This window comes from Phlebotomus papatasi, chromosome 2 (genome assembly GCF_024763615.1).
Source record: "Phlebotomus papatasi isolate M1 chromosome 2, Ppap_2.1, whole genome shotgun sequence".
Lineage (NCBI taxonomy): Eukaryota > Metazoa > Arthropoda > Insecta > Diptera > Psychodidae > Phlebotomus > Phlebotomus papatasi.
The window spans coordinates 63,477,358-63,495,901 of NC_077223.1; the positions used below are offsets into that span (position 1 = coordinate 63,477,358).

At 34.2% G+C, this 18,544-nt stretch overlaps 3 protein-coding genes across 4 annotated transcripts in view; 1 reads left to right on the forward strand and 2 right to left on the reverse strand.

The window, feature by feature from the left end:
* Nucleotides 1-11,203: 11,203 nt before the first annotated feature.
* On the reverse strand, nucleotides 11,204-12,131 carry LOC129802652 (lactoylglutathione lyase). Its single transcript, XM_055848635.1, has 3 exons — nucleotides 11,918-12,131; nucleotides 11,695-11,831; nucleotides 11,204-11,626 (listed from the first exon to the last, which is right to left on the reverse strand). Exons 1-3 carry the CDS (start codon nucleotides 11,987-11,989, stop codon nucleotides 11,296-11,298), a joined length of 540 nt encoding a protein of 179 aa, XP_055704610.1. The 5' UTR covers nucleotides 11,990-12,131; the 3' UTR covers nucleotides 11,204-11,295.
* Nucleotides 12,132-12,157: 26 nt separating this feature from the next.
* LOC129802655 (uncharacterized) lies at nucleotides 12,158-13,193 on the forward strand. Its single transcript, XM_055848638.1, has one exon. The coding sequence runs from the start codon at nucleotides 12,362-12,364 to the stop codon at nucleotides 12,776-12,778; it is 417 nt and encodes a 138-aa protein (XP_055704613.1). The 5' UTR covers nucleotides 12,158-12,361; the 3' UTR covers nucleotides 12,779-13,193.
* Nucleotides 12,776-18,544, reverse strand: part of LOC129802643 (uncharacterized) — a 78,570-nt gene continuing 72,801 nt past the window's right edge. For both annotated transcript variants that reach the window (XM_055848618.1, XM_055848619.1), the window contains one exon: nucleotides 12,776-14,134. In XM_055848618.1, coding sequence (XP_055704593.1) covers nucleotides 13,831-14,134 — 304 coding nt within the window. In that variant the 3' untranslated portion in view covers nucleotides 12,776-13,830. The remainder of the gene's footprint in view (nucleotides 14,135-18,544) is intronic.

Genomic DNA, 18,544 nt, shown 5'->3' on the forward strand with positions numbered 1-18,544 from the left:
CATTATTTTAGGATGCTGTCTGTGGTTTTTTCAATCTTCGGTGGTCTCTAATCAACAAACACTGTCCCGCCATCGTCCTCCCCTTTTCTTTCACTCATAATGTCCAAAAGACGCGCGCGTCTTCAAGAGACATAAGATAAACCCACACATCATAAAGTTAATTACCAGAAACTTATGCAAGTTTAGTTGAAATTGAGCAATTGATAATTGTCCACGTGATTCTTTAATCTTTATCCTCTTTCTTCTACTTTATTTCTCTTAAAATAAATTACTTGAACAAGAATATTTCGCGCTTTGTGTTCTTGTGTGTTGAAAATTATCATTTCTTGGGAAATCTCAATAAATTCTTCCCTTTAGACAAAAATCTCTTTCTTGTCTGAAAGAAAACCTTCATATTTTATCCTCAAGATTGCAAATTAATTTCCAAGACGCGCCCTTTTTTGCTGGTCCCACAAGTACAAAAAAGGCGCGAATAAAAGAATCCTCAGAATTGTGATTGATGGTCGGATCTTCTTCTGTGCCCAACCCTTTTTCTTTATCTCAGCGGATCATAATTGAAAAATTGCATTCAGTGATTTGAGAAATGCTTGTCTCCACTTGCCTCAAGATTCGCTCAACCAGATGAAATTCCAGAGAGATTTATCCTGTATCAGAGTGGCAAAGATGTATTTTTAGTTTCACCACGTTTTCCTCACATTTCACACGGAATGCCTATTTAGAGCCACAAATATTTTTCTTATTTCTCCTTGTTTTCTTCGCGGTTTCTGTCTCTTTGAAAATGAACTCTGGCTTTGAGACCGCAAGGCCTGAATTTGATTCTCAATTAGTAAAGAATAAATATTATTTTCCCGCCATGCATAAACTGGCCGGGAAAATCGACTCTTCAGCGAGAAAATGATGCATATGTGAGTTTATGTTTATTATTTTATGTCAGAACATTTTGATTTAATGAGAGACAATTTAGGGTACTAAAACAATGAGTTATTTGGCAATTATACAGTATACACACTGACGAATAAATCCTTTTATTTATTCTGAGTCAGGCTAACACCAGAAATCGCCTTATAAATACTGGATACTTTTTTTTATAATTTCGCAGAGAACCGCAATTTTTAGGATAATTACGCAATAAATAATCTAGGATAAGCATGGAAAATAACACTATAGAATAATGCAATAGGTTATTACTAATGGTGCTATTCCACTGGAAGGTAAAAATGAGACATCTTTCTCCTGCTTGAACATTTTTTTTTAGCACTTTACTGTTCTCAAGTGCTTCCGCATTATCGACTTTTCTTTGTGTTGGTCCCTGTTTCGACAGTTTTCTCCAGTCCTCACCATGTTTTGAAACCATCAAACAGTCGAGACAGAAACCCAGCTCTTCCCAGTTGATAATGCAGAAGCACTTGAGCTCAGTAAAGTGCTAAAAAACTGTTTATTTTTATTGGAATAGCACCATATAATCCATATTCCTTTCACTCCCAGATAAATCAAAACTTCATACATATTGTTAAGTTTTAATTATTATTAATCGTATCGGGATATTTTTGTTACAATGTAATCATATTATGTTATATTGTTGTTGATCCCGTGTTGGAAGAATCTGCGAAGTCCATTGTAGACCACCCAGAAGCGCCTACCCGTGATGTGAATGCTTCATTAAGTTTTAATAAGAAGGTCCTACTAGGAGAAGGTTCTAAATTAGGCTATTCTACTCTACATTACATAATTTTTGTCACAGATAAAATTTGACAACTTCGGATAAGCTCCACCTATTTACAAATTTAGATCATGCCCTCCTTCAGAAATTTGGGTAATTGAGGAAGAGTAGGGGAATTTCTTAATTAAATTCTCCATGGATTCTCCTACAATTTTTCTATAGCTTATGTTCAATGATTTACAAAAATTATTTAGGTTTCATTTTGCTGTTCAGCCTGGAATATCGGCAAACTCGTTCTCATCGTTTTGAGCTAATTAGATATAGAATTATAACTCCGATTCTGCTGATTCGACCTCATTCTTCACTGACTTGTAAATTCTTTTGAAAAAAATTAAGACCATCAATTGGTCGGAAATCATCCAGAACGAATAAAACTTTTAGCTAATTTTTCCAAAGACTTCTCGAAAACAAAAACTGCCTAATGGCATCTACACACTAGAGAAATTTATGTCCATATTGAAGCAAAATCCGTACGCTTGTGTAGGAAAACCTCTCCAACATGGACATAAATTTCTCTAGTGTGTAGAGGCCATAAAACAGAATTTTTTATTTACTTGTATAATATTTAGTACAATGTCATGAATCTTTTCAAAAAATTTCAAGTTATTAGGAATAAAATTCCAGTAAATAAGGTAAATGTCCTAATTCAAAACCATTTCCAGACACTTTAACTTTGACAGAAGATTCAACACATTAAGTTCATATTTTTTCTGAAAAGAATTACATAAATTTGCTCCTTGACTCTTCTATAATGTTATTGTTTAGTGAAAATTCTTTAGATATTATTTGAAAACCTCTTAAATACAAGAAAAATACGCGAGTGTAAAATGCTTCTATTGGAAACATATTAATCCAAATGGAGACAAGGGAAAGTTTCTAATATTGGAGACAAACAGTGTAAGTGAAACCGCGACGAAAGGCTTCCAAAACCTTCTTGAGTTGCTCCTGAGTACAGGATTTGTTCTTATTTCTGGTCATTTCTCCTTGCCCATCTAAAACAATAAGAAAATCTCTCCAAAAATCATACTTCCGGGATTTCAAAAGCATTTGCAGATACTTCATAAAACCCATTTTTGTTCATGAAATAAGGTACTTATTTCATTTGAAAACTTCGTGTACCTTTAACAATAAAGATTAGCACTTAATTTAACTAAAATTAGCTAGAAATATGACATAAATGTTAAACAAAACGAATAAACAACAGTCACCTCATTGTGTTTTTCATTAGAAAACAAAGTTCGATTGATGAAAAAGTACACTTTTAATGTTTCTGAGAAATTAACAAATTAAAATTTGTGAATATGAATGGATTTTCGCTTTATTTGGAGCAAAATTAACTAAATAATGAAACTGTGGTATATAAAATATATAAATATAGTTGTGGAGAATTACTGTGGTAAACAATAATTTCTCTGTGATAGGATTCTGTGATATTTAATACCCTCTTCTTCCTGCCCAGTTTACCTATAAATATATTTTGGTGTTATAAATCTGTCAGGGACTGTGTGTTTCTTGGGCTTCCTTCTACCGTTTGTGATATTCACGTACCTGGAAATATATATTCCTTTATTAAATGTATTCAAGTGATCCGGAACGTAGGCGGCTGGATTTTCCAGAAGACGTTTCCTCGATGACCGCCAAATGCCATTCACCAAATCCACTGAGGCAGTGAAACACAATTATTCCCTTCACCAATTATTTATTTACACCAATTTCTCCACTACTAGACTGAACACAGTTTAACTCTACGTCACTGTCGTTTTTCTGTATTTTTAATTTAATATTTTTATAGAAAATTCACTAAATAAACTGATAACTTTTCTCCTCACGTCTCTTTGCAAAAATCAAGTCTTACGTAACTCTCATACTCGTTCCCATTATTCCCCTACTTTCTTTCCAGCTGATCTCATTCACCACTTTTTCCTCTTTCTCTCTCCCTCCATGCATGTTCAAAATCCAACCGTCTTTTGTCTCTTAAAAATAAGAGATCTCCAATCAATGGAAATTCTATACAATAGTAATTTAGTACTGTATTTATCATGAAAACAGTGACGTTTCCTTTTGGAGTAGCGTAAAATTTCCATTTAGAGCAGGTTTTGAATTAGCTTAATTTACCCTAGAGCGTATTGAACTTTCTATCAATATGGGCGGCCAGTGAGAAACGTAATTTTTAATCACTTTTTTCAAGATACATTTTTGAGATTGGTATAATCAATTGATTATCAAAATTATTGCACCTTTTTTCTAAATTTTGCATTTTAAAAAAAGATTTTAAACAAAAATATTTTTCAAATTTTCTACTTTTTTGTGCTTAATATTTTACATTATTTTTTTATATTGTGTTAAAAAATTGGAAAATATGTTGCTTTTAGTCTACATAACTCTTTAATACAATTCAGAATATTTTCGAGAAAGTATTACAAAAAAAGTGGAATGAGTGAACTAGAAGTTTAGCCCTAGTTCCCGAAGTTCTCAAAACCCTAAGAGAGCGATTTTACTGGTTTTTCGGAATCTAATTAATCATCTCCCCTTAATATTCGCTCCTAAGTCAAAATTTTCCAAAAAAAAATCTTGACTTATTAGAATTCAGGAAACTTAAGCCTTATGACTAATACAGACTTCAGACCAAAGTCGTAATCATATAGCTTAACTACTCTGAATTCTTATCAATCAAGATTTTTTGAAAAAATAATTAATTAGAATTGGATATTAAGTTCAAATGGTCCATTGAATTCTCAAAAACCAATAAAATTACTTGTAGTTTAGGATTTTGAGAATTTCGGAAACTGGGCTGAGTCTTTTCTAATCTGAAGATTACTTAAGCCTCGGATCTGAAATCCAATTATTCATGCCTAGAGTAGATTTTTCGAATTTTCAGAAAAAGGTTTTTACAATACCTTTCTTGCAACTTATCATCAATGCAATGAATGGTTTCGAACCCATTCAAAATGGCCCACACCTTTAATACGGGTTTTTTTTCAAAACTCGAAAAAAAAATTGATTTTCTTCAGCAATCTTACGAGATAATTCAATATTGTGAATTGAATTTTGAGGATGTAAAAGTGTATAGAATTTCCATTGATTGGAGATCTCTTATTTTAAGAGACAAAAGACGGTTGGATTTTGAATATGCATGGAGGGAGAGAGAAAGAGGAAAAAGTGGTGAAAAAGATCAGCTGGAAAGAAAGTAGGGGAAGAGCGGGAACCAGTCTGAGAGTTACGTAAGACTTGATTTTGCAAAGAGACGTGAGGAGAGAAAAGTGAATAAGTTTATTTTGTGAATTATAAATTAAATATTAGTTCAAACTACAGAAAAATTTACGTGACGTAGAGTTAAACGTGTTCAGTGAAATCTAAGAGGAGAATATTTGTAAATAAAATAATTGGTGAAGGTGAAAAGTGTGTTTCACTGCCTCAGTGGATTTGATGAAGGGCATTTGGCGGTTATCGAGGAAACGTCTTCTGGAAAATCCAGCCGCCTACGTTCCGGATCACTGTTGAAGACATTTACTAAAGGAATATATATTTCCAGGTAAACTGGGCAGGAAGAAGAGGGTATTAGATATCACAGAATCCTATCACAGAGAAATTATTGTTTACCACAGGTACGTGAATATCACAAACGGTAGAAGGAAGCCCAAGAAACACACAGTCCCTGACAGATTTATAACACCACAATATATTTATAGGTAATTCTCCACAAAAAGAATCGCATCGAGAAGACTAATCTCAGCGGCCGAAACGGATAAAATTGGATCTACGCGATTCTTATTCTAAAGACAGAATATCAAAAAACAGGGAATGTCTCTAAACTCTAAACTTTAAATCAATTAACAATTAAATTAACAAAATGCTCTGTTATGCTATATAATATATACATACCCAGACTAAATAAACTATCATCGTCAACAACTCAAATGCACCGCAGAGCTAGTGAGACTTCCGTTCCATTCCTCTTGGACTTTTTTTCAGTGGCGCATGTGATCTATTAATAAAGCACGTGATGGTTGTTGTTCCTGAGGCTCCGATGAAGACGCATGAATGCTTCTACTGACTTGACACCATCGCAAATCACCAGATTCTCTGGGACGGAAGAATTAATTAGTGGCAAGTGCAGCCAATTTCAAAGGCAAAAAAGCTGGAAACATTCAATTTATTTAATATAAATTTAAAAAGAAAACAATAGATCTCCATAGTGCACTCTACGCAGTTAAAGTTTCTATCATTAATTAGTTAATTGTGTTTTTTGACTTGCACTAGACTATGACTTGTTCTATGTTCATCTAATGGCTCTTATGGGAAAGTGCCCATATGCTTGATACCATTGGAAGCTTCGTAATGACTAAATTTTTTCTATGTTTCACAATATATATGTGACTCATCGCAACCATATTTTAAAAACTATGGGAAAGTGGCCAGTTTTTAAAATATATTGCGGAGTCACGTTTATTGAGAAACATAGGAAGAATTTAGTCATTACGAAGCTTCCAATGGTAACAAGCCTGGGCACTTTCCCCTAATGGGTGTAATGAACATATAAGAGATACAGCCAAGGGACTAATCCTACTAATTTATTATCTTCTATTGATCAAATTTCACACAAATACAGAAATATGGAAAAAAATTAGGTAAACCCGTATAGTTTCTTCACATTAAAACCCAAAAATTAAATTTTACCCAGCATATCCTTATACAAAACTTTTCACTCTACAGCTTCGTCAAAGATAATTTCGCTTTAAAAGATTTTAATCACTTATTAAATTTTTAGTACACTTTACCGCCTAATAATCCTAATGCACTGGAATGAATTACAAGTGGTTCTGGGATTATGCACCTATCTAATAAGATTATGCAAAACTTGAATTCTTTCCTACCGATAAGTTCTATTGTAAAATTCCCCTATAGGGGGAAGTGGGGCACCTTTGAAAGTGGGGCACCTTTGAAATTGGGATTTTTTACCTATTTTTAAATAACATTAAGCCTTATCGTTATATAGTTTAGCTGTAGAAATAGATCGAGAAGCTAAATTACCTTATGATATGGCTCAGTTCCACTGAAACATAGGTGAAAAATCTCAATTTCAAAGGTGACCCAGTTCTCACTGTGTATGTATTTTTAAGTATTAATTTGAAAAACATTTATTATTGACACGTCAGTTAAATCAATATTTGTCGTAACTTCATTTTTGCGATTTTAAGATATATGGAATGGTCGTAATTTTGTTTATTAAACTAAGTTTGTAACGAAAGCCAGAAAGCTGCACTTACACATCCTTCAGGGGTGCCGCAATAAAATCCTATCGGTTAAATGAAAATTTTCTTGCAATTTCTTTAGAAATCTGCGTGTTTCGAATTATCGTGGTGCCAGTATGAAAAAAAAACCGTGGTATTACAGTTAAGAAATTCGCGATGAATATTTACATTTGGGACGCTCAGAGCAGAAGTGGTCTCCTTTGTATGCATTTCCCTATTAAAAGAGTCCACTTCTGCTCTGAGCGTTTCATTTAAGACATATATGTCAGACATGATGTTTTCGTGATGAACTTGTGTATAGAGGAGTCCGGGATAGATTAGTCAGTAAATATAGTCAGTAAAAAAAATGTGAAAAAGGGAGGTGTTTATTTCGAAAATTAATAGTGGTTTCGTCAATATTCCTTCTAAGGCGAACTATAACATTCCACTATCTAACTCTCTCCGTTGGTAACTCTGCCCTGTAGGGGAATTCTGTAACGCTCTGGCAATGCCATATAGCATATACAGTCGAGTTCCTCAAATTTGAACTCCTCAAATTTGAACGACAGTTGAGTTCAAAATGTAAAATTTGAGGTTATGTGAGGAAAATTTTGCGTAGAGTCTGAATTAAAACCATTTTTCTCTGGTATTTCCTCTATCATATTATATTAACTTCCGCAACAAATTCCATTTCTTTAACAATAAATTACATTGACATATTCTCCAAAATTATCTTTCTTAAATTTGAGAAAGTGCATTTCACATGAATTCCGTAACGTTTTTGAAAATATCGTTCGAATTTGAGGAGTGAGAAATGTCATCTATAGGAATCTATATACCCCCCAAAATGTTCAAATTTGAGGAACTCTACTGTATGACAAATTGGGTTCAAATCTTAAGAGAGCTTTTTCGAAAATGCGATTCTGTAGCCGTGACATTGCCATTTCAGCTCACATGGCATTGTCAGAAGTCACATATTTGAGATTGAGATTCCTGGCAATTCAAATGACAATATTTTATTGAACAAATCAACCAAGATGCACTGTATTTTCATAAAATCATCAAGTAAAGGGGTTTCATTAAAAAATCAATGAATTGCATTTTGAACTCATATGATATATGACAAAAAAAGCTCGATTGGCATTGTCAGGTTTCGAACTCACGCATGCCACGAAAATTACAGAATTCCCCTACTGGTGTCCCATACGGAACATCTAACCAAGTTCATTCCATACAGGGATGTCCCCTTTGAAAGAAATTATCGGGATCGAAAAAAGCCCGCTTATTCACTCTAGTGACACAGAAAATTGCATACCCACAGGAGAGGTCTTTGGAATAAGTTACTGAAACGCTGTAATGTATGCTTTTCGGCATGAATTTTTCAGCCTATTAGGTAAGATTCTTAATAATCTCACCTACTATAATCCCACGAAAATCTCATGTCCTCCAATCGACCCGAAACTTTGCCAGAATGTGTTTGGCCACTTCCTGATCACGAATATATGGATGGCTAAAAACCGTTCCCGCCCGTCCGTCCGTCCATCCGTCCGGCCGCTCTTTGGAGCTTAATAGCTCCTAAACTAAAAAAGATATCGACTTGCGGTTTTCGGCAAAGGTTATATATCGGGTGAAAATTGCAACTTGGTGCATTGACCCCCACCCCCCACCCCTCCTTCCGCCATTTTGAATGCCCTCTTTTTTTGTTTTCTCAACAGCTCCGCCCCTATGGCATCGATCGGGCTCAAATTTTAGTATGTTATAGCTGGACCTTAGAGCTTTCGATCAGTATCAAAGTTAAGGTCCCCCGACCCTTAAGCTCTTGTGAAAATCTCTTGTGAAAGCTCTTGTTAAATACCACTTCCCCTTCTAACATCACAAGTTCATAAAACCACCGCTAGGGGCGCTATTTTTAAAAAGAAGATTTTTCAATTTTCTAAGTTAAATAACTCAGAAATTCCTCTATACATTGGGCTGAAATTTTAGTATATTGTAGCTGCTGATTATACCTACCAAACAAAAAAATACTTAAGTCGATCTAAGACCCCTGAGCCGAGCTATAAGGGGTCAAAGTTCGAAAATTGACCGGCCTCTATCTCCGGTTCTAATTAACATTTTTAGCTAAATTTTGGGTTTTTGGTTTCGTCACGATGAGCACTTTTAGATAGAAGTTCAAAAAGTCACCACAGGAGGCGCTGCGATACCGTCAAAATTCAAACTCATTTTTCTCGAAAACGGCATTTTACAAGTTAATCAAATTTTAGAGTGTTGTAGTCCGGTCTAGGACGTTGCCAAAAAGTGGAGTGGGTTCGCTGTGGTTTCAATTGGACCGGAGATATGAGGGGTCAAAGTTCACGAAATTCAAAAAATTAGATCTCCGGTTCTATTTGACCAATTTTGATGAGTGAGGGCTCAAATCAGAGATCTCATAAAATGGTACAACTTTCTACAACATTTGAACTTTGTGGCACAAACATTATGAGCGCCACAGTCGAAAAACAAATTTCAATATCACATAACCTCAATTATCTCGACACGTGCTTAACCGATCTTGATGATTACTTCGACATAATTGTAGAGGACATTTATGTCTATATTTCGTCCATACATCATTTTTTGATCAGACAATGCTATCTGTCCGATTTTGCCGTTAAAGTGTGAAAAAATTGATTTTTCCCATAATAACGCTTTGAAACCACTCAGATGCCAATTTGACTGCTTCTATTCGACCAAGACACTTAAAATAGGGTTTTAAATGGAAAGTCTCACAAAATACAACAATTCTTTGATATAGTTGAAGTTCATCAAATGAACACTTGGAGCCCTTGTGGCGCTCTGGTCGAAAAAACTAGTTAAGAAAAGAAACAAACAGCCTTGATTATCTCGGCTTCTGAGTAACCGATAAGATCAAGTTCTTTGGCAAAGTTATAGAGAACTGGATGTAGAACTGGCGTGATGTGTATCGATAGAGGACTCTCCGGTGATGGCAAGTGGATTTGAAGTCACTTCACAAAGAAAAATACTTAATATCCAAGACCGAAAGCTCTGGGCAAGATTGAAGAAGTGCTTTTCTTTGTGGAGTGACTTCAAATGCACTGGCCATCACCGGAGAGTCCTCTATTGATTATAGAGAACATTCTGGTCTACATTTCACCCATCCAAATCCTTCCATCATACATGTCACTCCATCCAAATCCTTGATATTTTGATTTAAATAAAAAATTTGTATAATTTCACGAATTTGATTCAATATAACATAACTGAAAGGCGTTCCCCAACTTCAGCTCTAAATCGAATTCGCATACATTCCGAGTTAGCTCACTTTAAGAATCTCATCTACAATAAGCTGATCTAGGCTTATCACTAGCTTTTTCACGCGGTAAATTTGAAACACACTTCATATGAACCATATGAACCGTTAGTGCTGAAAATAGGCTGAAAAATTGGCGCCGAAAAATAATTTGCATACATCGCGGCGTTTCCATAACTTATCCCAAAGATATCTCCTGCAGATATGCAATTTTACTGTGTCACTGGAGATAATTCGCGGGCCTTTTTCGCGGTCTCGAAAAATTCTTTCAAAGCGGAACTCCTTGTATTCTCTGGAAAAATTCCCTGTGTTGCTAGTGCAAAAATATTTCTGAATGCAAAATCTATTTCGCATTAATTTTTTCAAGCCTTTTTATAATTCTAAAGGTGCATAATAATTCTGGGACCTCCTGTGAAGGTAGGTACGCTAATTACAAATTTAACATTTCACAAACTTTACATAAAAAAAAAATAATATAATACTTTTAAATTTAAATGGACATTAGGAAAGCACAGTTGAACTTTGAAACTCAGATAAGTCTAAAGAAAAATCTTTTATTACCAATTAAATTAATTCTTATAATTTTTTAAACGATTATGCCCAACGCACAATAACTTTTGTTTTGTAAACATATTTTTGAGATTTCAGTGAGAGTGAATGAAAGCTTGATCTAGTCATCTCGCTCACTCTCACAGGAAATTTTGAAAACATATTTACAAACAAAAATTATTGTGCGCTAGGCATTATATGCATTAATTATGAAGAATTTTGGGGAATATTGGATTTTCAAAAAGTTTCAATGAGTTCATTGTTCCGATTTTTCCTCATCGACCATTCAGGCAGCAAATTATTTTTTAACTCTGCCCATTTACAGATTTGCAATTTGCACACAATGCGATCGAAAACTTCTGGTTGACCCTGAGAGTAAAGATGAATTAAGCCACATCCCAGCAAGAATATTTTTATTGAAAATACAAATTCCATGCAATTTGTTCTCTGAATAGAAAAGAAAAATGAAGAAATACAGAAAAGTGGGTTTATATTGCAGGCATCTTGTGAGGATTGAAGATCTCAATCCAATATCCATCTGGATCCTTGATGAATGCCAATCCCTTCATTTTCCCATCATCAGGCTTCTTGACAAACTCCACGCCCAGGCGCTCAAATCTGGCACAAGCTTCATAGACATCGGGCACCAGAACTCCAATATGCCCATATCCTCGTGGATCAGAATTGCCGTTGTGGTACTTTTGATCTGGATCAGTTTCCGTGCCCCAATTGTGAGTGAGCTCCAGCGTGGCTTTTCGACTGAGAGCCCAGCGATTGCGTTCACTGGCATTTGTAGGCACTTCTGAAGGGTTTTCATACCTGAAATCAACCAGGAGGGGGGATTTATGAATTCTAGGGGCTGAAAAGATTGATAAAGTCACACTAACCCAAGGAAATAGAGGGTGAATTTCATCTCCGGAAAGTCCAACTTGGTCAGGAGTGTCATTCCAAGAACTCCTGTATAAAATGGCAATGTCACCTTTGGGTCCCTGATCCTGTACATGGTTTGTTGGAAGAGGAAGTCCTAGGAGAGAGGCAATCTCAGTAATGCCGGTGCATTTTGTCGGAAAGATTGCAAAAAGTAGCCCAAACGGAAGACCTTGAAATTACCTTGGTTGCCGGATCAGGTGCCTGACACAGCTCTTTAGCTTCCGAGTTGGATAATCCACACGGCTCACCCATGGCTTATGGTTTTCAGTAAACCTTCCTGCAGCTCTGTAAGTCCTTTCTGGCGGAGGAAATCAAGTGAATTTGCTGCTTTCTCGAGGGGGCACTGATAATATCTGCCACTTGACCAATCTGGCTACTGTTCCGCCATCTGTTGGAATTTTAGTAAGAACGTGTTGCGAAACATAGATGAAACATCCTCAGTTTGTGACGTTTCAAGTGCTTTCTTTCCAATTCTTTTGGTTTTACGGCTTTTTTTCTTAAAAACTCAAGATTTTCTGAGAGGGAATGTCTTCTCAGTGAAGTGTTCTATCAATCTAATTAGAATTGCCAGTCAGACATTCTTTGTATCACAGTTATCTACTTCAATAGGAAAAGTGTGAGGTTATGTCGAATCTTGAGACTCCTTCACAATTTCCGGGCGATCCAAAGGGTGACAGCATCAAGGAGCGCCTGAATTTGCACGTCAAGAGGCGCCTGCAGCAGGACCCACAGAGTTCAACTGAATCAACCTCTTCAGCCCCATGTTCTCCACCGAAGAAAAAGCCCTCCAATGCCGGAGCAACAGGTGCTTCCCGGAACGGCAAAAAGAAGCGTTCCGTTGACAGTGGAGACGACCAAAAGGCATCCGAGAGCAAGAAAATACCCCGTGAGAAGGAGGAAAAAATCAGCAGTACGGTGGAAATCCTGCAGATGATTCTCAACGAGAAGAAAAACTCCCTCCTTCGTGATCCGGAAGTCGTTGCTTTCCTCTCTGCAGCCATCCGGAAGTCATCTGCCTCCACCAAAACATCCACACAGTGATTGTTTAACATTTTATTGGGATTTTCATTTTGTTCAATTAAATATTTCCTACTTTACATGGGGAAAAATCTCATTTTTTTATTTATTTAAATAATGTCTAGTGCCCTAAATTTGTGATAGTTTTTGTTGATTTTTTTTTGTCTTGTAAGAGAACATCTTAAAATAGTTTTTTTATAATATATATTGTTAAATATAGTTTATAATTCTTCGACTATAATATTTTCTAAATTACCATTCTATTGAGAAAATAAAAACAGAAAATGTATCTATGAACAGTCAATGGTCCAAATATTAGGACAATTTTTCATTGACCATTATTTTTTTATTGATAAAAATAGAAACATTCATTTATTTTGTTTTAGCTACTTTTGTTAAAATTACTTTTGAAATATATACTATTTTCATTTTATCTAAATAATCTACTTTTTTTTTGTGATAAACACGAGAGAATTAATCCCTCGGATTTGTTACTATTCTCCTGGCAATCATCAGATTTTGCCTCATTTGAATAATTTTTCTTAATTTTTTTTGTTACTACTTTTTTTTTAATACTCTTGCTTGATCATAAATTTAAAATTTTGTTGAATTCTGGGAAGAATTTTTAAAAATCCATCCCATCGACATAATTTTTGGAGGACTGTGAGGAATATCTATTTTTAATATTCTTTTGATTATATTTTCACTGGAAAACTTCTTTTTTTTTCATTAAATTCTCTACTGAAAATTTAAAATAAAAAAAGAACGAACTATAGCCTTCACATGAAACGTGAAGCTAAATTCTACTTCGGAATACCTTGAACTTTAAAAAATTTAATTTTTGTTTTGTGAAATGTGCTTTTCTTTTAAAAATCAAATAAATATCCTTTGCATTCTATTCAAAATTATTACCACACGTGGCCATATCTACAATTCCTACCATCAGATGAAAAAAAATTCAAACACAGTCACCGGGAAATGCATAAATGATGTGCCCGGAACCTCATCCTAAAGACCCCCTACTTCCACTTGCCGTTGAACAATTCACGGACTCGACGCCGCAGCCTAGCGCGCCCCTAGGAGGCGGTGCCATCAAATGGATACTCATCGAAACGCTTAACGCGTACTTTCTGTTTGTAGTGGTACTCCTTGAGGTAGGCCTTGAGGCTACTGGGCAGACACAATTCGTTGATATTGTCGTACGTGATACGACTGACAATGGCCGCTCGGCACAATTGCTGCAGGCTAAAGCAGAAATTTCTGTTCAACGGAAGGGTTAACTGAGGCTCGAAGAACATCACACAAAGAGGATCCTTGTAGTGCTCCAGCAATCCAGTCACCGTTGTCGCCGTAAAAACACCCGGATCGTGACTGTCAAAACTGCAAAAAGACAAAACAGTTCAAATCCATGGCCTACTTGAAATGCTTGAAATTCAATTGTCTGTTAAATCGCCATTAAAATTTAAGATTTAGCACCGAAAGAGCCGTATAAAAAATAATAGGGTAAGTGTAGGAGAAATGTGCCAAATTTCGGCCAGCTTCTAATTTCGACCACTTTGAGTGTAATTTCGGCCATGCAAATAAATTAATTAAAATTATGTATATATCTTCGAATGGTCAATGAATTCATTTTGCTTTTAAATATTTATTCATTTTAGGATGTACAGTAGACTCTCTGAATCGGGAATATGAGGCAAAATGTCATCCTGTTTAGCGATAGAATTGAGCGTCAAAGCCTTTGTAAATTCCACAAAAAGCGCTCAATTATAAAGAATCACGATAAAATAGGAAGAACTACAGCGAATTTGAGCGAATTAGCTTCATAATTAAACGTGAAAATTGTCAACAAAATTTGTCGCCCGATTGAAAAAGAGCCGATTGAGTAAGAGTCATTAACACAATGACCGTTAAATTTTAGAAACCGTTTTAAAAATGTGACAGATCGATTGTGTTTCTAGCAGTCTTGTGATTTGTGATGAAGTGCAGAAGGTTTTTCTTCGGTGTTTTTCATGAAAATTGATTATTTTTCATTAAAGATTGTTTCTGTTAATGTTAATAGTGAATCAATCTTTAAATTTCGGGTAAAATTTCCCAGCTGCATCCTGTATTTCGCGTAAAAAAGTATATACTTTGTAAAAGTCTCTCCGGTGAGGTAGTGTTGCCTATTCCGGCAACATCTTTTGCTTTCCCAAATTTCTTATTCATATTGTGTTTTTCTTCTTCAATTTCTGAGTTCTACAATGTCCAGAGAAAAAACATCGCTTCTATGAAAAAGATGATGTGGAAAAGGCCTTGGAAGAGTTCAAGAAGGGCAAATTGCTACGGGAAAAACGCGTAAATTTGAGATGCTACTCTTCAGGTCTTCAGGACAAATTACACGGAAGATCTCAGGGCTTGTAGGTTCTATAAACGTATTAAACTAAATATTAAACTCGTTCCGTTTGACGTTTTGAAATTTTCTATCCGTTGGGTCACAAAAGGTGATCAGAAAAAAGGTGGCCGGAATTTCACTCAAAGTGGCCGGAATATTACCCAAAGCAATGCCCATATTATTATTAATTTTTCAATATTTTAGGAAGTGATTTAAAGAAAACAAAGATGATAAACTAGTTTTCAAGGTTTTACACAACCTTCCCGAAAAGGAAATAACAAAAAATATCAATATGAATTAAAATTATTGTATTTCAAACTTAAGACTTCGGTGCTTATATGCAACTATGCCGAAATTTGGCACACTTACGCTACCAAATTTCAGCCTACTTGCAATTCCAGCCAATTTGTTATCAAATTTCCATGATTTTTTAGTTTTTGCATAATCCAGAGATTTTACTATGCAAAAAACAATTAAAAAAAACGCCACTTTGACAAACGGAATGACGTGAAAAAGACATTGGAAGAATTCCGAAAGGGCAAAGAACTATGAGAATAAGATGGCCGAAATAGGCCACCAAACCTACGTCTCCATTTTTAGTCATTTTAAAATGTATTAAGAATAATTTTAGAGAAAATAAAGACGATAAACTGTCTACAAGATTCCAAAGCAACACTCTTTAAGAAGAAGTAATAAAAAAAATCAATTTGTATTAAAAATATTACATTTCAAACTTGAGACCTTGGCGCTTGCATGTAACTATGCCGAAATTTGGCACATTTATCAAGTAAAAAGTCTTGAGCCTTTTTCACAGGATTTCTTTAGTGACCAGCATCTCACGATATATAAATCGAATTGAGTCATACTAAACACGATGTTTGGAAGGTGACAAAAAGAGGAAAAGAGCAGGAAAAATTAAGGACTTTGTGTTCTTAATACAGGGGATTAAAACACGCAACGCAAAAAATAAAGCCGCAATATTTTTAAATTAATCTTTATTAAAAAACGATCATTGTGCGTAAAACTCGCATTACTTAAGTAAATATGGTTGAAGTCCTAGAATTGGCAGTGCTTCAACATAAAACGGTTTATGTTCAAATCCCGCATAACTTAAGCTTAAAATGATTTCACTTGTATGTAATACACTCCTAGCTTTAACAAGTAAAGGTTAAAATTGCAAATAAAGAGCGCACAGTTTCAGCACAAAAGATTAAAATTGAATATAAAATCCTCACAGCTTTCGAACGAAACGTTAACTCTTTCGTCTCCTTCGGGACTCTGGGTACCCATGGAAACAACAATTTTTTTAGACTATCTAGAATCGATAAAAATCCGATTCTTCAGGATAATTACAAACTATAAGGATGTCCAAATCTAGGATATTTTTTGTAGGATCCTATTTAACTCCTGATCTTAGATATTTTTGGTCAAAAATCGTGAATTTTCAATTTTCTGCTTCCTTGCAGATATCCTGACTTTTTTGATATTTCTAGACCAGAATAAGAAAAAACCTTTCAGGGCTAATAAGTATGATAACTAACATTTACAGATTGCATAAATTTGAAAAACAATTTTTTTCTTAAATTTTCAAAATGAGTTTTCCAATTTCCCAGAGGCGGGAAAAATTCTTTCTCTACAAAAGTATCATATTTGACCACTAAGACTTACAATAAAGTAAGCTTTACTGAAATTCGTTCGCTGGGTATGTTGTGGTCCGGAAAGAGTTAAAATTGCAAATAAAGAACGCACAGTTTCAACACAAAACTGTTAAAATTGAATATAAAATCCTTACAGCTTTCGAACGAAGCGTTTAGCAATTTAGATCGTTTTTACTCTGATTCTGTGTAGATTTAATTAAAAATCGATATAATATAATAATTTCTGTGTGAATTTTTGTTTAATACGTTAGTCTCATTTTCATAATAAAGCATGATGGTTTTCAGATTATTATCACAGAAACATTAATTATCACAGAATCAGTGTTAGCAAGGAGACACTGATTCTTTTCATGAATATTGTTTTCTGGAATGTGATGTCTTAAAATATTTTACTGATTACAGCGAAATCTTTGATTGAGTAAAAAATAAAAAAAATGAATTTGATATTTGATGGGTATTAATCAATTTAACATTTTTTACATTTTAAATTTATATGTTGAAAATGTAGCACATATTAAAGGTTTTTTTTACTATGTAAAAAATTATGTAAAATGTAAAAAAATTCGCCGAACCCTGCAAATAGGTAAAGTAAGTTAACAGAAAGACTTGTTCTCCTTCTTATGTAGAATTGTAGGAAGAACTATAATTATGAAATTTTCTCAACACTGAGAAAAAAACAGGCTGCGATTAACTTTTTTTCGTCATAACTTTAACAGTTTTTGGGTGTAAAAATACATCAACATTTTTTAATGTTAATTTTACACCTTTTAAGAGTAAAATCAACATGAAAGAAGGGTAATTTTAACCCATAATACACCTAAAAAGGGTAATATTTACACCGTTTTCGGATCAATACTGCAGGGTAAAATTAAATTTCCGGAATGTTATTTTAACTTTTTCGGATTTCTCTCAGTGAACACACAGAAAAAAAAATCTTTCGTAATATTATTCGTAAATGTTTGTAAATTCTTAATGAGGTCTTACAAAATGCTCGTAAATCGAATAACCCGCAAAAAGTTCGCAAAAGTTTGTAATTTTTCACAAACATTGTTTGTAATATGATCACTTGACGAGTTTTTTTTTTTGTATATTTACAAACATTTGTTCGTAAATGTTCGTAAACACAAAGCAAACTATTCGTTAAATTTTGTCAAAGAATAAACAATTAACGAACAAATGTTTATTAAAGAATAAAAATTGTACGTCAAAATGATCATGTTACGAAGAATGTTTTTGAAAAAAGTACAAATTATTACAAATTTTTTAGTGGATTATAGGATTAACGAGTGTTTTGTAAGTCTCTAGTACACTGAGAAAAAAAGGGGGTGCGATTAACTATTTTTCCTCATAATTTTAACACTTTATAGGTGTAAAAATATATCAACATTTTTTAATGTTCATTTTACACCTTTATAAGGGTAAAATTAACATAAAAAAGGGTAATTTTAACCCCTAATACACCTAAAAAGGGTAATATTTACACCGATTTTAGATCAATTACTGCAGGGTAAAATTAGCATTTCCGGAATGTTATTTTAACTTTTTCGGATTTCTCTCAGTGAGGAATTCTCAAACATTTACGAATTATTTTTTTTTATATAAATACCCAATTAAGTTTTGGAAGGCTTCAGTAAAAATAGGAAAAAATCACTTAAACCTTAAATTGAAAATTAATTACGTCAAGATGCAGTAATTAATTGCATCTGAGTTGCAACTTTGATTATTTTAAACATTTATAATTACACGCCTCAATTAAAAATA

Excerpts from the sequence above, each read along its gene's own strand:
- LOC129802652 (XM_055848635.1), bottom strand. The coding sequence starts at position 11,989 with ATGGGTGAGCCGTGTGGATTATCCAACTCGGAAGCTAAAGAGCTGTGT. Across the intron at positions 11,832-11,917 it reads CACCTGATCCGGCAACCAAG|GACTTCCTCTTCCAACAAAC; the intron begins GTAATTTCAAGG and ends CCTCTCTCCTAG. Across the intron at positions 11,627-11,694 it reads TTCACCCTCTATTTCCTTGG|GTATGAAAACCCTTCAGAAG; the intron begins GTTAGTGTGACT and ends GGTTGATTTCAG.
- LOC129802655 (XM_055848638.1), top strand. The coding sequence starts at position 12,362 with ATGTCGAATCTTGAGACTCCTTCACAATTTCCGGGCGATCCAAAGGGT.